Here is a 16,970-nt window from a genome sequence, read left to right on the forward strand (position 1 = left end):
AGAAATGAAATGCTTCTTGTTAAGTTTGTAATAGCTGTGCAGATTCATGCAGTGTGAACAGAATAAATGTATTAACCCTTTTAACCCTCGAATGCACTAAGCATGCATATTACTATTACACATTTTTCTAACAAGTATAAATGACCACTGTAGAGACTTCTGGAAAAAGATGCCAAAGCATGAACTATGGTGGATTCTTGAACAGGTTTCCAGAAAGCCAAAATTAAACACAAAATTAACAATTTAATTTTCACCTAGAGCTGCCAAGGTTAAACCCACTCAGTCGTGTATCTAGTCATTTCCCTATTGGACCGTCATTTCTTCCTCACTACAAATATCAGAGCAAGCAAAGCTTTATTTTGTTTTTCTCAGCGGTACGTTTGACTAACATTTTGAAAAATGTTTCTACTGCGTGTATTACTTTCTCTTTGTCATATAAAGAGTATAGGCATTTTTTTAGCCTGCTTCGAGGTGTGCACCTCTTTGTTTTTTTACTTTTTTTTTTTTTTTTTTTTTTTCTGCTTTGGGCCTTGTGCACCCACTGCTGTCAAGACATACATCTGACTTGCATAGTGACCCCGTGAACAGCTTCTACCATCCATAGAGTACTTACAAGTACGGATTGGAAGGAGATTGCTGGGTCTTTTTTTCATATGCCATAAGTGCTGTCACCAGTCCACCTTTCTTTTTGGGTTTCTAATACCTTGACAGGAATGGACCTTAAGCCAAAATATGATTTTAAAGTTCATAAAATTAGTATTGTTTCAGTCTTTGAGGTTAGTCAGAAGTGGTGTTCGCAGCATCCACAGTGTGCCTAGTAATGACTCCTTCTGCAATTCATACGGAGTTGCATGTATTCGTAAAATATCCAAATACGATTGTAGATTCTTTTTTGTAAGACCCGTTGCTCTTTCTACTACTGGAATGGTCTGGGTATCTTTCTTCCACATTGCTCTCGTTTCTCCCTTCAGATCCTGATATTTTATGACTTTGTGTCTCTGTGTATGCAAGACACTGTAGTCACTAGGTGTAGCGAATTCAATGATCAATGCTACTTTTGTCTTCTTTTCATGGACCACTCTATCTGGTTTTCTCACATCTATCTTTTGAGGTGTTTGGTAATGGATGATCCCATGTGATTTAGACTTCATCACATACTGCATGTCTTTTGGGATGTGGCAGGAGACCACAGTAACTAGATAAAACCCATGTGTTTGCAGGAGGAGAGGTAGACTGTGCCCAAAAACCACCCAGCTGAGGATTGGCATCGAACTTGTTGCTGTAAGGTGAAAGAACTGCTCACTGTGTCACTTTACCCAAGCTTGACTTTACTAAATTTGTATAATCGTTTGAGTTACAAAGGTTGCACCTTAATTGCTTTAAGTGACAGTATGTTATAGCTATGTATGTTCAAACTGGAAAGATTAAGAATGCTGTCTTTTTTTTTTTTTTTTTCAAATTTGTAGTTCAAAATTTGTGAATAATGTGTGCATTTATTTCTGATTTTAAGCCTCTCCAAGAGAAGTAAAAATAGAGAGTACCCCAGAGTCGCAGAATGTAAAAAATGTTAAAGAACAAGAAGACAAACTGCAGAACTCAAAGAGCCCCTACAATGGGTGAGTAATCTTACTGAATACTGCCACCGTAGACTTGGGATTGTATAGTAGAACTTGTGACTTTTTTTTTGTTTGTTTTTAAATAAGTGACTTGTGCAGTGGTCATAGGTATATAATAGTTGCATCAAAAAAATAATGTACTTTCAGCTGTCAAAGCCTGATTGCCAACCCCTCCCTCATTCAGGTTTGCATCAATTTCCCAATATTTTGAATAACTTATTGCCATTAATGAAGAATGCTAAAGACTTACAGGCATCTTTCAGATAGAACTCTCCCAACTTGTAATGTTTGCTGTTTATACCATTAATGTTTTCCTTGAGGTTTGCTTGGACTTGTTTATTCCAACAATACTAACTTTCATCCCTGGCATAAGTATGTGAAGTTAATGTAGGACATGAAAAATTTTAGGGGTAACTTCAAGTATAAACTGCTTGTGACATTTCTGAATTTTTTTGTTTTACTGCATTGGGGGGGGGGGGGTAATATGCCCCTTTCCTGTTGCACTTGCTGTGTTCCTTAACAGGACAATTTGCAATCAGCCCTGCGCCATGTAGTTCATTTCTGTTTCTTATGCGTTTTGGTTCTGTATCCTAATGTTTATCCAGCGTCCAGTGCATAAAACACTTCACTATTTCTGAGTGGTCATTGATTGCCACACTGTAAACCAGGGCTGACACTACAGTATATTTGTATTGTAGAAGAGCACAACATGAAGCATTGCTAAAAGTGCCAGGGCCTTGCCACTGACGGATTAAGGAAAGCCTTGTGCTTTTTCCCTAACTTCTGACAAAGTGCTGGTTGTACAGTGTTCCTAGTGTGTGGAGCGGTTCAAGATCTTTGTGGAGAAGGTAAACTTAGTCGCAGTTTTGCTCTGCTTGAAGCCATACTCATGGCAGCCAGTCATGATTCACAAATTCCCATTATTTGCAATCAATGAAAAGAACATTCTTTCCCACCTTAATGGATAAATGCTTCCTAGACAGTTTGTAGCACCTTTGTCGTTATCTTCAAAACTTTGTATTTACTGTTCCGCTCTGCTGGGTATCCCTTTGAAGTCTTATAATGATCTAGCAACAGTGTTGCATTGGGCAAGCTATGCTAGCAGCAGTTTGGTTTTCTCAAATCTTAACTGCTTTATTTTCCACATAAGGACCTGAGTAATTTTGTCTGTATGGGGACTCATTATTGCTGACAAGTTCTTCAGATTTCTTCACTCGGGTGATCGTGGTAATCAATTTAGGTTGTCAACACTTACAAGTAACTCTTTTTTTTTATTATTATTATTATAAGTATTTTCTTTTAATTTATATTTACTTTGGAAGTCCGACTGGGCGTGGTGAGCCCTTCTCCGTGGAGGCCCAGGGAGAAAAGTGTCATAGGTTCGTACTAAGCTTGCGAGTCATTTTAGAGATTTCTTCACTCGGGTGATCGTGGTAATCAATTTAGGTTGTCAACACTTACAAGTAACTCTTTTTTTTTTTATTATTATTATTATAAGTATTTTCTTTTAATTTATATTTACTTTGGAAGTCCGACTGGGCGTGGTGAGCCCTTCTCCGTGGAGGCCCAGGGAGAAAAGTGTCATAGGTTCGTACTAAGCTTGCGAGTCATTTTAAGCTTAGCCAGGTATCCCTTGTGAGACTCAAACTCTGCACCTTGTGTTTGTAAGATAAACTCCTTAACCATTAGGCCACCCTCCCAACATACAATTTTACATGCAATCCATACATGGTGTTAACCATACATAAGATATTGGAGTACATGGGCATAAATTGTAAAACTCACAACTACAGAAGTGATTTGTAATGAAAATGTACTGTCGTGTTAGAGCTACTGTTTACTTGATGCAGAAAGTTGGAGTATAGTTAAAAAGGTAATAAAATGTGCTAGTAGAGGAATTTAGATTGTCAGAATTCTGTTTAGTGTCAGTAGTACTATACTGAGGATGTTAGAAACGAGTATACGTTTTGGAGTGGTAGGAGATGGGGTTGGTTATGTAATATAGTGGGGATTATAAGGTGCTAGGGATGTTAGGAGGGAGAGTAGGGGAGGAGTTTTGGATATGTAGTGTAATTTTTGGATAGTGGGGGGAGAGATGCCAAGGTGTGATGAAGCTAAGGCTGGTAACTATCCTGGGAATACTAGCAACAAATCCAGTTTACCAGGTGCTCCATAAGGTGAGTTTTGAAAGCATGAGAGTTTTTGGAAGGGTGTTCAGAGACTAGCTACACAATGGGTAAATGAGTCTTCAGCTGAGTTTTGGGAGTTTTGGGAGTTGGTGATTTTAAGGAGTAGCTTCTCTTTATAGGTGTCTTGGAATTTTTCTCTCTGCCCATGGGAATCCTTCGATTGAAATGTTGCTGTTGGGCTCATTGGAAAGTGCCATTGCTGCACTTTTCTGAATGTTTTAAATGCCAAATATTCAGTAGTATAGGCGCATCTGCCCTTAAACGTGCAATAGTATTTTCCAGTCTGCAGTTAACAGGGTGGGAAAGCTGCACTCTTTCATCTTTACCATTTGGCGAAGATTAAAGTCTACAATGTAATATAAGGCAAGTATATATATATATATCCAACTCATAAAATCAGCAAGTGCCTCGAGCTAATATCAGTTTAATTAGCAGTAATATACAAGAATGAGGAGCTTAGCTACTACCCTGAGTAGTGTAGTTTTCTAATGTATGCATATAGTGATGTAGACGCTTGCAATTTATAATGATGGTGCCCCTTTTTTTCTCTTTGCCATTCTCGAAGAAGCATGTTTGAGGCCTGTTCATGCAAGATAGGGAGCTGCCGACAATCTAGTATGGTTATGCTGCAGATCTTCAAAGCGTTGGATGCTGTTTGTTCCACAGCTGTAGCCTTATTAGTTATATCAGTCATCGATAGTTTGAAGATATATTGTCATTAAAGTAACTTTCAAGTCATAATGTACAGTTTGTAGACTTTTAATTACAGAAATCAAGAACAAGATTTAAAGACCAGTTTTAAATCAAAGATCTGCAAATGATTTAATTCCGAACAAGATGGTAACTAAAGCCCTTTTTTAGAAGAGCAAGCAGCCTTTGGATAAGGGAGATGCTAATCCTTGTATTCCAGTATGACCCCCTTATAATGTATAGCCCCCAGAGCATTTAGTAAATGTATAGCTTCAGTGTTTGCACACCACAGAAAGCAAAACCTGATCTGTGTCTGGATGGTTGATGGTGGCAAAAATGAGAGCTGTTAAATAACTCCTAAAATGTATCTCCGTAGATTAACTGTAAATTGACAAAGACCTTTAAGCTCTCCAATTTCCCCAATTTTTCTAGGGGTAGTCATAGATATGGCTCCTAATTACTCTTTATTTATATTGCCTCTGAACAAGTCCTTACTGAGAGTAATAGTGCAAGGTGCTGTGTTCTACTCCATTCTGACTCCTCCTCCTTGAAGGAAGTCGGCAAATGTGATGCAAGAAAATCCTGTGTTTACAAATGGAAGATTTTTAGGATCATAGAAGGTTACTAGGCTAATGGCTCTGGGGCCCTTACAAGCCTAGCCAAGAGTTTATCCCCAAAAAGAAACCTCCGTCAGCACCTGTTGCTCCCGTCAGTGAGGGACACAGGTGGAAACCCAGGGATGAATTTGTGGTTTCCCATCCACTCATCAAGGTTGCACTTGAAGAGGGTCAGCGAGGTGCTCTTTTTGACGTGCATGGGAAGTCTGTCCCAGAGAAGGGGCAGCCTCTGGGAGACAAACCTGTCTCTCCAGCAGGTTTTGTTAATGTCACATATTAGGTTCAGGCCTTTTGAGTAGGTAGTGCATGAGGAGTTAGATTAATGGATATGGAGCATCTCTAGTTGGGCAGGGTCTGAGATTGCCTTGTAGGCGAGACACAGATCACCCGTGAGCAGTCTGTACAATACCGAGTAGAATGATAGTGATTTGAGCTCGTCTGCATAGGACAGGTGTTGGGAGGCCATGGCTTCTCTTTGTGAGGTATTTCAGTGGCCTTTCCAGTTGGTGCAGATGTTTGGAGAGGTCCCATAGGCGCCGGAATCTTTTGAAGACTGGGGGTGGGGGGCTGAGGGTGACAGGGGCACTTGGTAATCTAAAAAGGGCAGTTTTATTTACTGCCACAACATATTTTCACTTAGACATTTTAAGCTTAGCCAGTTCCCTTTTAGTGCTTGAATTAACATTTTTTGATTGGTCTTACCTGTTCCATGGCTGATAATTGTATATTAGCCCTTGTGAGAATAACTGTGATCATTCCATAGATATTTGTAAAACTACAATCCACTCTGCTACAGGCCCCATGAAGGCTCATTGTCTCTCCAACCTAACACCACTCTTAAGTATTCAACTCCGGTACCACCTTTAACATTCCTATAAGAAAAGTGCAGTCCTGGTCTGAACTGTCTGCAAACAGCTACAGTTAACTTTGAGTATGTGTCTAACTGTTTGAGCCAGTCTTCATTTTCCCCTGGAGAGCACTGTGCTTTGGCTGTAAGCAGCCCCCCCCACCACCACCACCACACACACACACACACACACACACACACATCTTCCACTTTCTCTTATTCCCTTCTGTTAGCAAATAGTATCAATAACTGATCAATACTGTGTGTTTGTTTATTTAAACTATACCACAGTAGCCTACTGGTACAAGGTTATCCTGGTTTTCCACCTGAGAAATTAAGAAAAGACTTACAGTTTCAGAGCAGTCCTTGGTCAGTTGTGATTGTTCTTAACACATACTTGTCTTGCTTTGTGATTGTTTCCAGCCCCTCATACAGGAACCTAACAGGGTCTCTACCCGCTTCGCTCCCCGCCCTGCCCCCTATTCCCTCCCGCCCCCAGTGGTCCCACCTTTATTGCACTCAAACCCCTCCCATCTTTCCAATAGCCATCCACAGCGCTAACCCAACACTACCTCCTCAACTGACATGTACAAGCATACCTTTCCTTTGCTCACTGCATGCACTCTCCTTGCACATCTTACATCCTACCAAAGCTCCATCATTCCCCCACTCAACTACTACCACTGTACTACTACTCACACCACCACCCATGTATCACCCATACTCAGCTCACCTCCCACCAGCTCAAGAACCATCCCTATGCACCCCCCACATATATTCTACCAACTATATTACTCAAATGTAAAGCATCCCTACAACTTAACATAGTAACCCTCCCACCATACCTATTACCCACAGAGAACAATCATCAAATTTCCCTTATAAACAAACACATTCAAAAACTGAGAAAACTAATAATCTTATGCATATCAAAACTAGCCCTAAGTGGAGACATCCACCCCAACCCTGGCCCTACCATCTCCAACCCCAATCCTCATAATCAGACTAGAAATCACAACTTCTCCCATATTACAGCCAATAGAAAGCCAAGTGACTTCCTTCTACTAAGCCTAAATATTAGAAGTATATCCAACAAAGTCCATGAACTCCATGCCACCATAGACTTATACTCCCCAGATATAGTCGTCCTGACAGAAACCTGGCTAAAACCTCACATTACCAGTGAGCAAATACTCCCTACAGGTTACGGCATACTAAGAGTAGACCGGCTAAACAAAAAAGGAGGTGGTGTAGCTATAATATTTAAACAACATCTAAACATCCAGATCTTAAAATCATCAGCTTCACAAATAGGCAATGAAGAAATAATATATACCAACCTCAAAATTAACCGAAACAAAACCATCAACATAATTGGATGCTACTTCCCACCTGGCCAAAACATCCCTCCACTAGAAAACCTCCTCAGCTGGTCTACCCACCATCTCCCCAAGAAACTATCATCTTAGGTGATTTCAATATTGACTGGCAATCCTGTTCTGGCAACAATCCAACCCATCATGTACACCTTCATGGCTTCACCCAACTAGTCCAGTCACCAACAAGGATAAATAAAACTCCAGCAAGCACTCTACCCTGGATTGGATACTAGTCAGTAAGAACCCCAGTCATATATAACAGGCTGCTTTTCAGATAGCCTCAGTGATCACTCCCCAACATTCCTACTCAAAAATACCTGTACCAAGCTAAACCTGTCATCTATCGTCAAATACGTAAAAATAAACTTTAACCCACTCACATTCATCTCATCCCTGAAAGAATGTAACTGGCATGCTCTAAAGTACCTCAGTCTAGATGACGCAGTTGAATCTTTTAATACTACCTTCCTGAACATCCTTAATTACCATGCCCCATAAGATTTTCCAGAACCAAAGCACAACCCTCCCCATGGCTACAGAAAACCACTAAGTCAGAAATGAAAACTGGGATAAAGCCTGGGAGCACTGGCGCAAAACCAAAACCCCGCAGCTAGACAGAAATTCCTAGAACTACGCAATAGAGTCAAAAGCTAATAAACGGGACAAATTCCAATACTACCAGTCTGCCCTAAACTCCTCACAACACAGCCCCAAACAATTCTGGTCCTCCATAAACTCCATCCTCCACCCAGGTAAAGTCAGTACCCCTCCCCTAACATCCCTCACTCCTCAGAAAATATTGCTACCTCATTCAACACACACTTCACCCAAACCATACTATCACTAGCTAAACAACACAACCCCCCTCCCCTCCAACCCACACCTTCAACTAGTAATCTCCCCACTGCCTTCTCTTTTTCTCCTGTACCTACCTCCAACATAAAAAAAACTCTTAACTAAACTTAAACCCACCAAATTGGCAGCAGACAACCTCCCAAGTGAATACCTACAAATTGCAGCTGATGCTCTGGCCTACCCAGTATCCATCTTGATTAACCGATCTCTGTCAGAAAGTTATGTTCCTACGTTGTGGAAAGTCTCACATATAATTCCCCTCCACAAAGGCGGACCCTCTGCAGAACTAACCAATTACCACCCCATAGCTATTCTCTCTCCACTCTCCAAAATACTAGAGAGATGCATACACTCTCAGGTCTCACACTACCTCCTTACTAACAACCTCCTTTCCAGTACTCAGCATGGTTTCTGACCAAACCATAGCACCACCACTGCCTTACTCTCCTTTACAAACACTATCCTTCAGCATAAAAACAATGGCTATCTCTCCTCTGCTACTTTCCTAGACCTATCTAAAGCATTTGACATGGTCCCACACAAACAACTTATCTCTGTCCTCAATAACCTATCCTTCTCGCAATCAGTCACCAACTGGTTTCAGAGTTACCTGTCTGACCGCCAACAATCCGTTGTATGGCAGAATGACATATCTCCCCAACTACCTGTCTCCATAGGGGTTCCCCAAGGATCCATCCTTGGACCCCTACTTTTCTCTGTTTACACCAATAATCTAGCCTCTGCCACCAAACATGGCACACTCATCCAATACGCAGATGACTCTACCATCATCTGCTCAGCCCAGTCCCTACCCAAACTGCAAAAAGTCACACAGGAAGCCTTTTCCTCTGTTGAAACATGGTTATCCGATGCCCATTTAATACTCAACCCAAACAAAACTACTCCTCTTCCAACCCACCAAACATACTCAAAACAACTCTCACTTTAACATCACAGCAAAAGACAACACCACTATATACCCAACTGAACACACCAAATTGCTAGGAGTGGAAATAGACAATAAACTAAAATTTGACATTCACATATCCATGACCATAAAAAAAGTCCACAAAAAACTAGGAGCATTATACAGAAATAAACAATTTCTCACCAAAGCAGCAAAGATTTCAATAGCAAATTCCCACCTTATCTCCACCCTACTTTATGCCTCTCCAGTATATACCAACCTAAGGCAATGTGATCTAAACAAGCTAGAGACCTGCTACAACAAAATCGCAAAATTCGCCACAGGGGCATCCTACCGTAGTCACCACTGTCTCTCCCTTGCTGAACTGGGCTGGCTTGAACTCCCTCACCTCCTTCAGTGGTATCAACTCTCACCCACAAACTAGTAAACCATCCACTAAATGTCCCATCCCTCCAAAATCTACTCCAACCCTATCGCACCACCAGACCACTAAGATCCAGCAACAAAAATCACTTGCAGATCACTAAAGCCAATAACTCTGCTGGTGAAGCACTATTCTCTTGCGCCATAGCCAAATTATGGAACTCACTCCCACCCGCAATTACCTCCGTACCATCATGCACCAACTTCAAAACTTTATTAAAAGCACACCTAAAAACATGCTGGCTATGCCCTTGCAACTCCCACTCTAATATCATCCACCCCATCCAACTACTACCTTTCACCTCCACTAACTACCTTGATAGCAAGCTCAGATGCTCATAAGCCTAGTACTTATTATACAGTAGGAACTTCTCATTGTTACATTTGTTAATGCCTGTTATGTACTTCACAGATCAAGATTCTAGTTGTCTACTGATGTACTATGTTCTTCATCTGTAAATATGTTGTAAGTAATTTCTATGTTAAATTGTTAATCACTATGTAATCTAATGTAACTACTGTCTGTTTATTTTACTGTGGAGCTTTTCTCCCCGGGCCTCTGCTGAAAATGGACCCACGTCCAGTCGGACACTCCCGGGCAACAAATTTAAATAAATAAATAAATAAATAAAAATAAATAAATTGAGAGGGACCCATGTAAGGGATGCAGCATTTAGGAGCTGCCTCTCTCCATTAGTGGCATGAGGGGCCAACCTTGGATCGAAGTTGCATTTGATTATGGACGGATGAGCTTTATTTTATTTTTATGGATAGTCTGATGTTCTTCGTGTTTCCATGTTGCTGTCATCACATTTGGGTTATCTGCCTGCAGGTAGCCCTCACCTGGCCTGAATACCAGAGTCTTGGGTTTTCTGCGTCGGATGCTGTCGCTTCTTCGTGACATCAGGTCATCAGGGGTAAAAAACATGCAGCCGACGCCATTACATCAGTCTTTCTTGCCGTGCGGTGCCTGAAGCAGAAGCAGTTCGCAAGAGCAGATTGTCCAACTCCTGAAATTTTCATTTTGGAGTTTCAGACCTGAAGTCTTCTAAAAGTACCCCGTTGGGGATCCTTTTTTCTTGCTCTAACCGATGTCAGAAAAAATTAATAATTGTCTTGCCCAGCAAATACCTATAGAGATTTTCATTCTTACTGCGTTGCCTGTTTAGGCCCAGACCACGATGTCCTTCGCTGTCAGTTTTGTGCCTTGTTCAACGCCCGAACTATTTGTCATCGGGCTGTTTTTGTAGCTAAATACTTTCGTTCTCTATCTCTGTACTCCGAAATGGCTTTAAGCTAACTGACTACCGATCTTTCGAAAAAACATAGGGATAATGACTGCATAGGTCCAAAACTGCCCATGATGCTTCTGTTAAGCTAGTCGCCAGTCCGCAGGTACTCGGGCGCTTTCACAGCCCCTGATACCCGCTCAGATTCGCAGGCCTCTACTGACACCCATTCGGAGTCCGGTATGCCGCGAAATGCTTCTTCGACTATGGAACCTGTGGATGTCTCTACCTTGGATGGGTCTGGAGCCGCTGTGCAGGCACCGGCTTCTGAGGGTGTATTCAGGCCTACCGATTTTCATATTAATCCGATGACTTCGTTTTAAGCCAAAAATACCGACATTCCTCAGGCTTAAAGTTCGCACTACGCCTAGGAAACAGACGACCAAAGCGCATTCTCAAGCCCACATGCCTCAAAAACAAATGATTAGAATGGCTGAAGACCTAGAACTGATTTTCCTTCTGATTCTTCTGATCAGGAATCTGATATCTCTGTTCCTTCTGACTACCAGGACATACCCTTATCTACCTATGAGGATTCTGATGCAGAGGATTTCATTCCCTCTGCTTCCCCTCCAGAAGATTTTTCTTTTGGTGAAACCTTGCATACCCTTGGGGAGCATTTCCACTGGGAAAGCCTGGACTATTCTCAGTCCAGAAAGAGACTCATGAATTTTTAAACCTGCCTCAGCCCAGGCTTCTAGCTATCCCTCATCTTTTGGGAGATTGTAGACCATGTTTTCTTGGAATCCAGCCTTACCTCAGGTACTTTGCCTCCAGCTCCCAGGAAACCAGCCTTACCTCAGGTACTTTGCCTCCAGCTCCCAGGAAACCTGACAGGTACTATAGAGTACCTGACTATCTCAAATTCCTTTTCAAGAATCCTACTGCGGATCCAGAGACCATTTTCCAAGGACCAAAAGGCATTATACTACTGCCAAAAATCCTACCCCTTCTGATAGGGATTCTAGAGCTTTAGACAGATGGGGTAAGAAGGTATGCAACTCTGCTGCTCTGGCCATTGGGGCTTTAAATTGCCAGTTTCATATGTTAAAAGTATCAGCAGCATCTTATGGGGCTAATTAAACAGAAAATGATGTTGATTCCTGACTGTGCAGAACACAAAGATTTACAAGAGTTAATGAATTCTGCTGACCAAGTTGGTAAACATACTTTGCAGTGTGGTTTTGATGCTTTAGACGCATCTTGCAGGGCTGCTGTCACTGGGTCTGTACTTAGAAGGAATGCTTGGCTTAAGGAACAAAACTTGCCAGATCATGTAAAAGCAAAATTACTGGATGCACCCTTAAACCAAGAGTGCCTGTTTGGCAGTAAAGCAGAAGAAGTCCTCAAAAGGATGGAGGAAAAAGCTAAATCTATGCAAACTGTTAAAGATTTCTTAGAAGTACAGCCACCTAGTTCAGTAGGCATTGGCCTTCAAAGAACTGGTCCTTTCCACTCCCTTCCAGGCCTTCTCAGTCCAAACCCAAGGGCAGCAGACCACCAAGACTTCAGTCTCAGGTTATACACACATTTAACCAGTGGGGTGCTCCCATGTCCAAAGCAGGGAGTAGGAAGCCACCCCCTTATGGTAAAATTGCACAATGACTTATCCTTAACTCCTCCAAGCCTTTCTCAACTACTTGCACCTTTAGGAGGAAAGCTCTCCCTGCATGCAAAAAACTGGGAATACGTTATCCAAGACAAATGGGTTTTAAACAGTTTCCCTAGGATACAGATTTCACTTCCACTCCCTCCCGACCCTAAGTGGATGACCAGACTTCTCCCCAAACCAGTGGGCGGAGGCCCAAAAGCAAGTACTTTCTCTCCTCAGCATCAAGGCTATTCAGCCTGTCCCGGCAGAACAAAAGGGACAAGGCTTTTATTCAAGACTGTTCCTGGTTCCCAGAAAAGAAAACTCCTGGCGTCTTATTCTGGATCTGTCTATTATCATCACCTTTTTGGTGGTTCCAAAATTCAAAATGCTAACTCTCCCAACAGCTACTTCCTATGCTAGCCAAGGATGCCTGGCTGGCAACCCTAAACCTAAAAGAAGCTTACCTGCACATCCTCATAAGGGAATCTTGCAGGAAATACCTACGCTTCAGGGCAGGCTCTATGCCCCATCAGTTTTCTGCACTTCCCTTTGGCTTCTCTACTTCGCCCAAAGTATTCACAAAGCTCCCAGCTCCAGCCATTGCATTTTGCAGGCAGAGAGGTATTCAGATTTACCCATGCCTGGACGATTGCCTGATTTCAGGCAGAAAGTCAGGACTTGCTATTACAGCACCTGGCATTTATAAAGAGACTTCTAACTTCACTGGGGTACACAATCAACGAAAATAAATCACACCTAGTACCCTACCAACAGATTGTATTCCTGGGAGCAAGCTTGAACGCAACTTCCCAGATGGCATTCCTCCAGAGAAAGAAATTTGTCAGCTTACTTCAACCTACTGGCCACAAAAACCCAGCTATGTGCAAGTAAAATACTGCAGGCTCTGCGGTTCATTGCCTCTTGCATTCAGTTAATTCCATATGCAAGACTGCATATGAGAAAACTTCAATGGTATCTAAAAAGTCTATGGTGTCAACTTTCTCAGGACCTGGAAACAATAATTCCTATCATTCCTTGTCTTAAGGGCAGAGTTCCTTTGGTGGGCAGAGGCCTGCAACCACAACAATGGACTCCTTTCACTATACCTCCTGCCACCCAAACTCTAACAGACTCATTGGACTATGCATGGGGGGCTCATATGGCAGGGCAGTGCATTCAATTCAAATGGAACCCAAAGCAGATGCAACTGCATATCAATCAAAAAGAAATGTTAGCCGTACAGAGTACTCTGACAGCCTTCAAAGACCTTATTCTTCCAGGACAACTATTGGTAAAGACCGACAACACCACAGTTATGTGGTACATAAACAAGTAGGGGGGAACCCATTCCTACCCACTCTGCAGACTAGCCATGGCTCTGTGAAACACAGCCGTGAGCAACCAAGTGCACCTACAAGCTCAATTCCTGCCAGGCAAACTAAATTCACTGGCAGATGACTTGAGCAGAAATCTCATGGACCCACACTAATGGAAACTGGAATCCAAAATATTCAAGCTTTTGAGGAACAGATGGGGGACACCAGAGGTGGACCTGTTTGCCTCCCCATCAATTGAACAAATACTGCACCAGAACTCCCCCCCAGTCAAGCTTGGAAAGTGGATGCCCTGGGAAAGCCTGTCAAGTTTATGCCCCCCGCCTCTCCTCAAAGGTTCTACTAAAGATAAAATGGGACAAGCCAAGGGCAATCCTGATTGCACCAGACTGGCCACGCCAGAACTGGTACCCTTATTTGTGCAGTTTGACAGTGCTACAACCATGACACATGCCTCAGACCCCTTCCCTGCTGTCCCAGCAGGCGGGCCAGATTCTGCACCCTCAGCTTCAAACCCTGAACCTTGCAGCCTGGCTAATCCCCTGAGCTCACCTCTAGCAACCTTCAGTAAACAGGTGCAGGATGTCATTATTGAGGCAAGGAGGCCTAGTACTAGAAAATCCTATTCAGAAAAGTGGAAAGATACTGTTCCTGGAGCCAGTCTCAGGGGATGGGTACAACGGTGCCCACCTTACCTCATATACTAGAGTACTTGACAGAAATGCTCCACAAGGGCCTGTCCTTCTCTTCAATTAAGATTCATGCCTCTGCCATCTTAGCTCATTATAATACTGAGCAACCCCTCTTCTCTCATCCTCTGATAAAACGGTTCCTTAGAGGGACCAAAAATTTTAAGACCATCCAGGAGAGCTCCCACTCCAGCCTGGGACCTTAGCTTTGTATTGGAAAAACTTACTTTTCACTCCTTTGAACCAGCTGCTACAGCAGAGTTGAAATTCCTCTCTTGGAAAACAGATTTACTTCTAGCCATCACTTCATCAACAAGAGTGTCTGAACTGCAAGCCCTTATGGCAGTGGAACCCTTCATTATCTTCCATGCAGACAGGGTTTCCCTCAGGACTAACCCATCTTTTATACCCAAGGTGGTGTCTAGTGTGGCTTTAAACCAGTCAGTTTATTTGCTTACTTTTTTCCCTAATCCTCAGAATAAAGGGGAAAGAATGTGCACATCCAGAGAATGCAGTAGACTGCTTAGATTCTATTTGGACAGGACTAAGCCTCTCAGAAAATCTGACCCAACTGCTAGTCAGCTTTGCTGCAGGGGCAGAAGGGAAGGCCATTTCAAAGCAAACCATTTCCAAATGGTTAGCACACTACATCCATTTCTGCTACAACCACCATGGAAAACCTACCCCACAGGGGATAAGAACACATTCACTAGGGCTGCATCCACCTGTACTGCATTTCTCAGAGGAGTCCCTACCAGGGACATCCTGGAAGCTGCAACCTGGAGCTCTGTACATACTTTCACCAAGCATTACCACTTGCCTATCTTTTCTAAATCCAGAGCTGTATTTGCCACAGCAGTCTTACAGGGCCTGATTGCCAGCCCTAATGCTTCTTAATCTACCTCCACCCTTCCTTGACTTTGGGAATCAACCCAAATGCGATAACTGCAACAGTGAAACACGAAGAACATAGTACAGTTGTGTACACTTACCATAAATGTAGATGTTCCATTGTATTCACTGTTGCAGTCCTGGTTACCCTCCCTCCAGCCCCCTGATTGTCTTTGCTGTCACCTAACCTTTTTGGTTTGGCATATCTTATACTATGTGCATTTGCTTTTTGCTGGGGTATTCCACACCATATAATTGCTTCCTATTGTCTGGGCACCTGACATCTGGGGCAAGAAAAACTGATGTAATGGCGTCGGCTGCATGTTTTATACCCCTGACTACCTGACGTCATGGAAGAAGCAACAGCATCCAATGCAGAAATCCCAAGACTCTGGTATTCAGGCTGGCTGAACATCTACATTTATGGTAAGTGTACACAACTGTACTTTCTGGAATAGTGATAGCTTCCGTGATATGTATCCATCTCTCCACAACATTCAGTTTAGATACCTGGACTGAGTATTTCTGATGCCATTTGACTTGCTGATGTTCAGTAGGTACATCTGTGTTAGGTCGGAGGATGCCTTGTATGCCAGACATGTCACCTCTAAGCACTCTGTGGGATACTGAGTATAGTAATAAATCTTTGAGGTGGTCCATGTAAGACTTATTGTTTAGGACTTGTATCCTTTTAAGTAAGGTATCCCAATTGTTGCATGGGGCTGGACAGATGCATGCCAAAGTGGGCAATATACAAAATGATTGACCTAATAAGAGCTTATAAAGGGGGACAACAACATCTCTAGATCTAGTCACAATCAATTTGTTTATAAGCTGTGCAATATAGAAAGGCTTTCTTATGACCCTGGGCACATGTTGGTCAAAAGTTAGGTCACTGTACACACAAGTTCCCAAATGCCAAACAATTGGGTCAGTTCTCAAGAGGGCATTGGCATGATTTTGACACCAGTTATTGTTTGGGACATACCTTCCTGCATGATGGTTAAGTAATTTGAGGATTCAGTAACTGCTCTTAGCTTGCAGTCATCTCAAACTTAGCTGGCCAAAGCCCTTTGGTACTTCCTTTTACTTTTGAGATGTATATGCCAAACAGAAAGTCACGGCACCGAACCCTGGGAGACTCTATTGATGTCTGGTCTCTTCCCCCATTTTGATCTCCTGCATCCTGTGAGCAAGTTGGCAATCCAGCTAGTGATGCAAGTGTTTGCTCCTATATTGTTAATCTTTTGTACTACACTTGAGTTAGGGGATTGTGTCAAAAGACTTGGCCAGGCCAAGGTAATGTGGTGTGAACTGTTTTACCTTCATCAGTTGCTTTGGTAACGAGTAAAGCTTAAAATGTGAAGTTGTTCGATCTCGCCGTTTGTTCTTACACACGGGTTCGGAGCCGAACCCTCGGCTCCGAGTCGGCCACATTTCAAGCTCTGCCTCTAAGAGAAGCTCGAGGCACAGTCACTATCCCATGATCCCCTGCTGCTAACCCTCAGATCTAGTTTGCCGCTGCAACAGGTCTCGTCGAGTGAGAGCTCGGGCCAGTATACTCTATTTTTTCTACTTATATATATATATATTTAGCTAAAATTCTTAGATTGTTGTAGTTTTTTATTG

At 42.6% G+C, this 16,970-nt stretch overlaps 1 protein-coding gene across 1 annotated transcript in view; it reads left to right on the plus strand.

Annotated features, from left to right (window-relative positions):
• Positions 1 to 16,970, plus strand: part of CCNL1 (cyclin L1) — a 180,675-nt gene that overhangs the window by 131,022 nt on the left and 32,683 nt on the right. The window contains exon 9 of the mRNA XM_044070486.1: positions 1,511 to 1,616. Coding sequence (XP_043926421.1) covers positions 1,511 to 1,616 — 106 coding nt within the window. The remainder of the gene's footprint in view (positions 1 to 1,510; positions 1,617 to 16,970) is intronic.

This window comes from Protopterus annectens, chromosome 4.part1 (genome assembly GCF_019279795.1).
Source record: "Protopterus annectens isolate FY-2018-M chromosome 4.part1, PAN1.0, whole genome shotgun sequence".
NCBI lineage: Eukaryota > Metazoa > Chordata > Ceratodontiformes > Protopteridae > Protopterus > Protopterus annectens.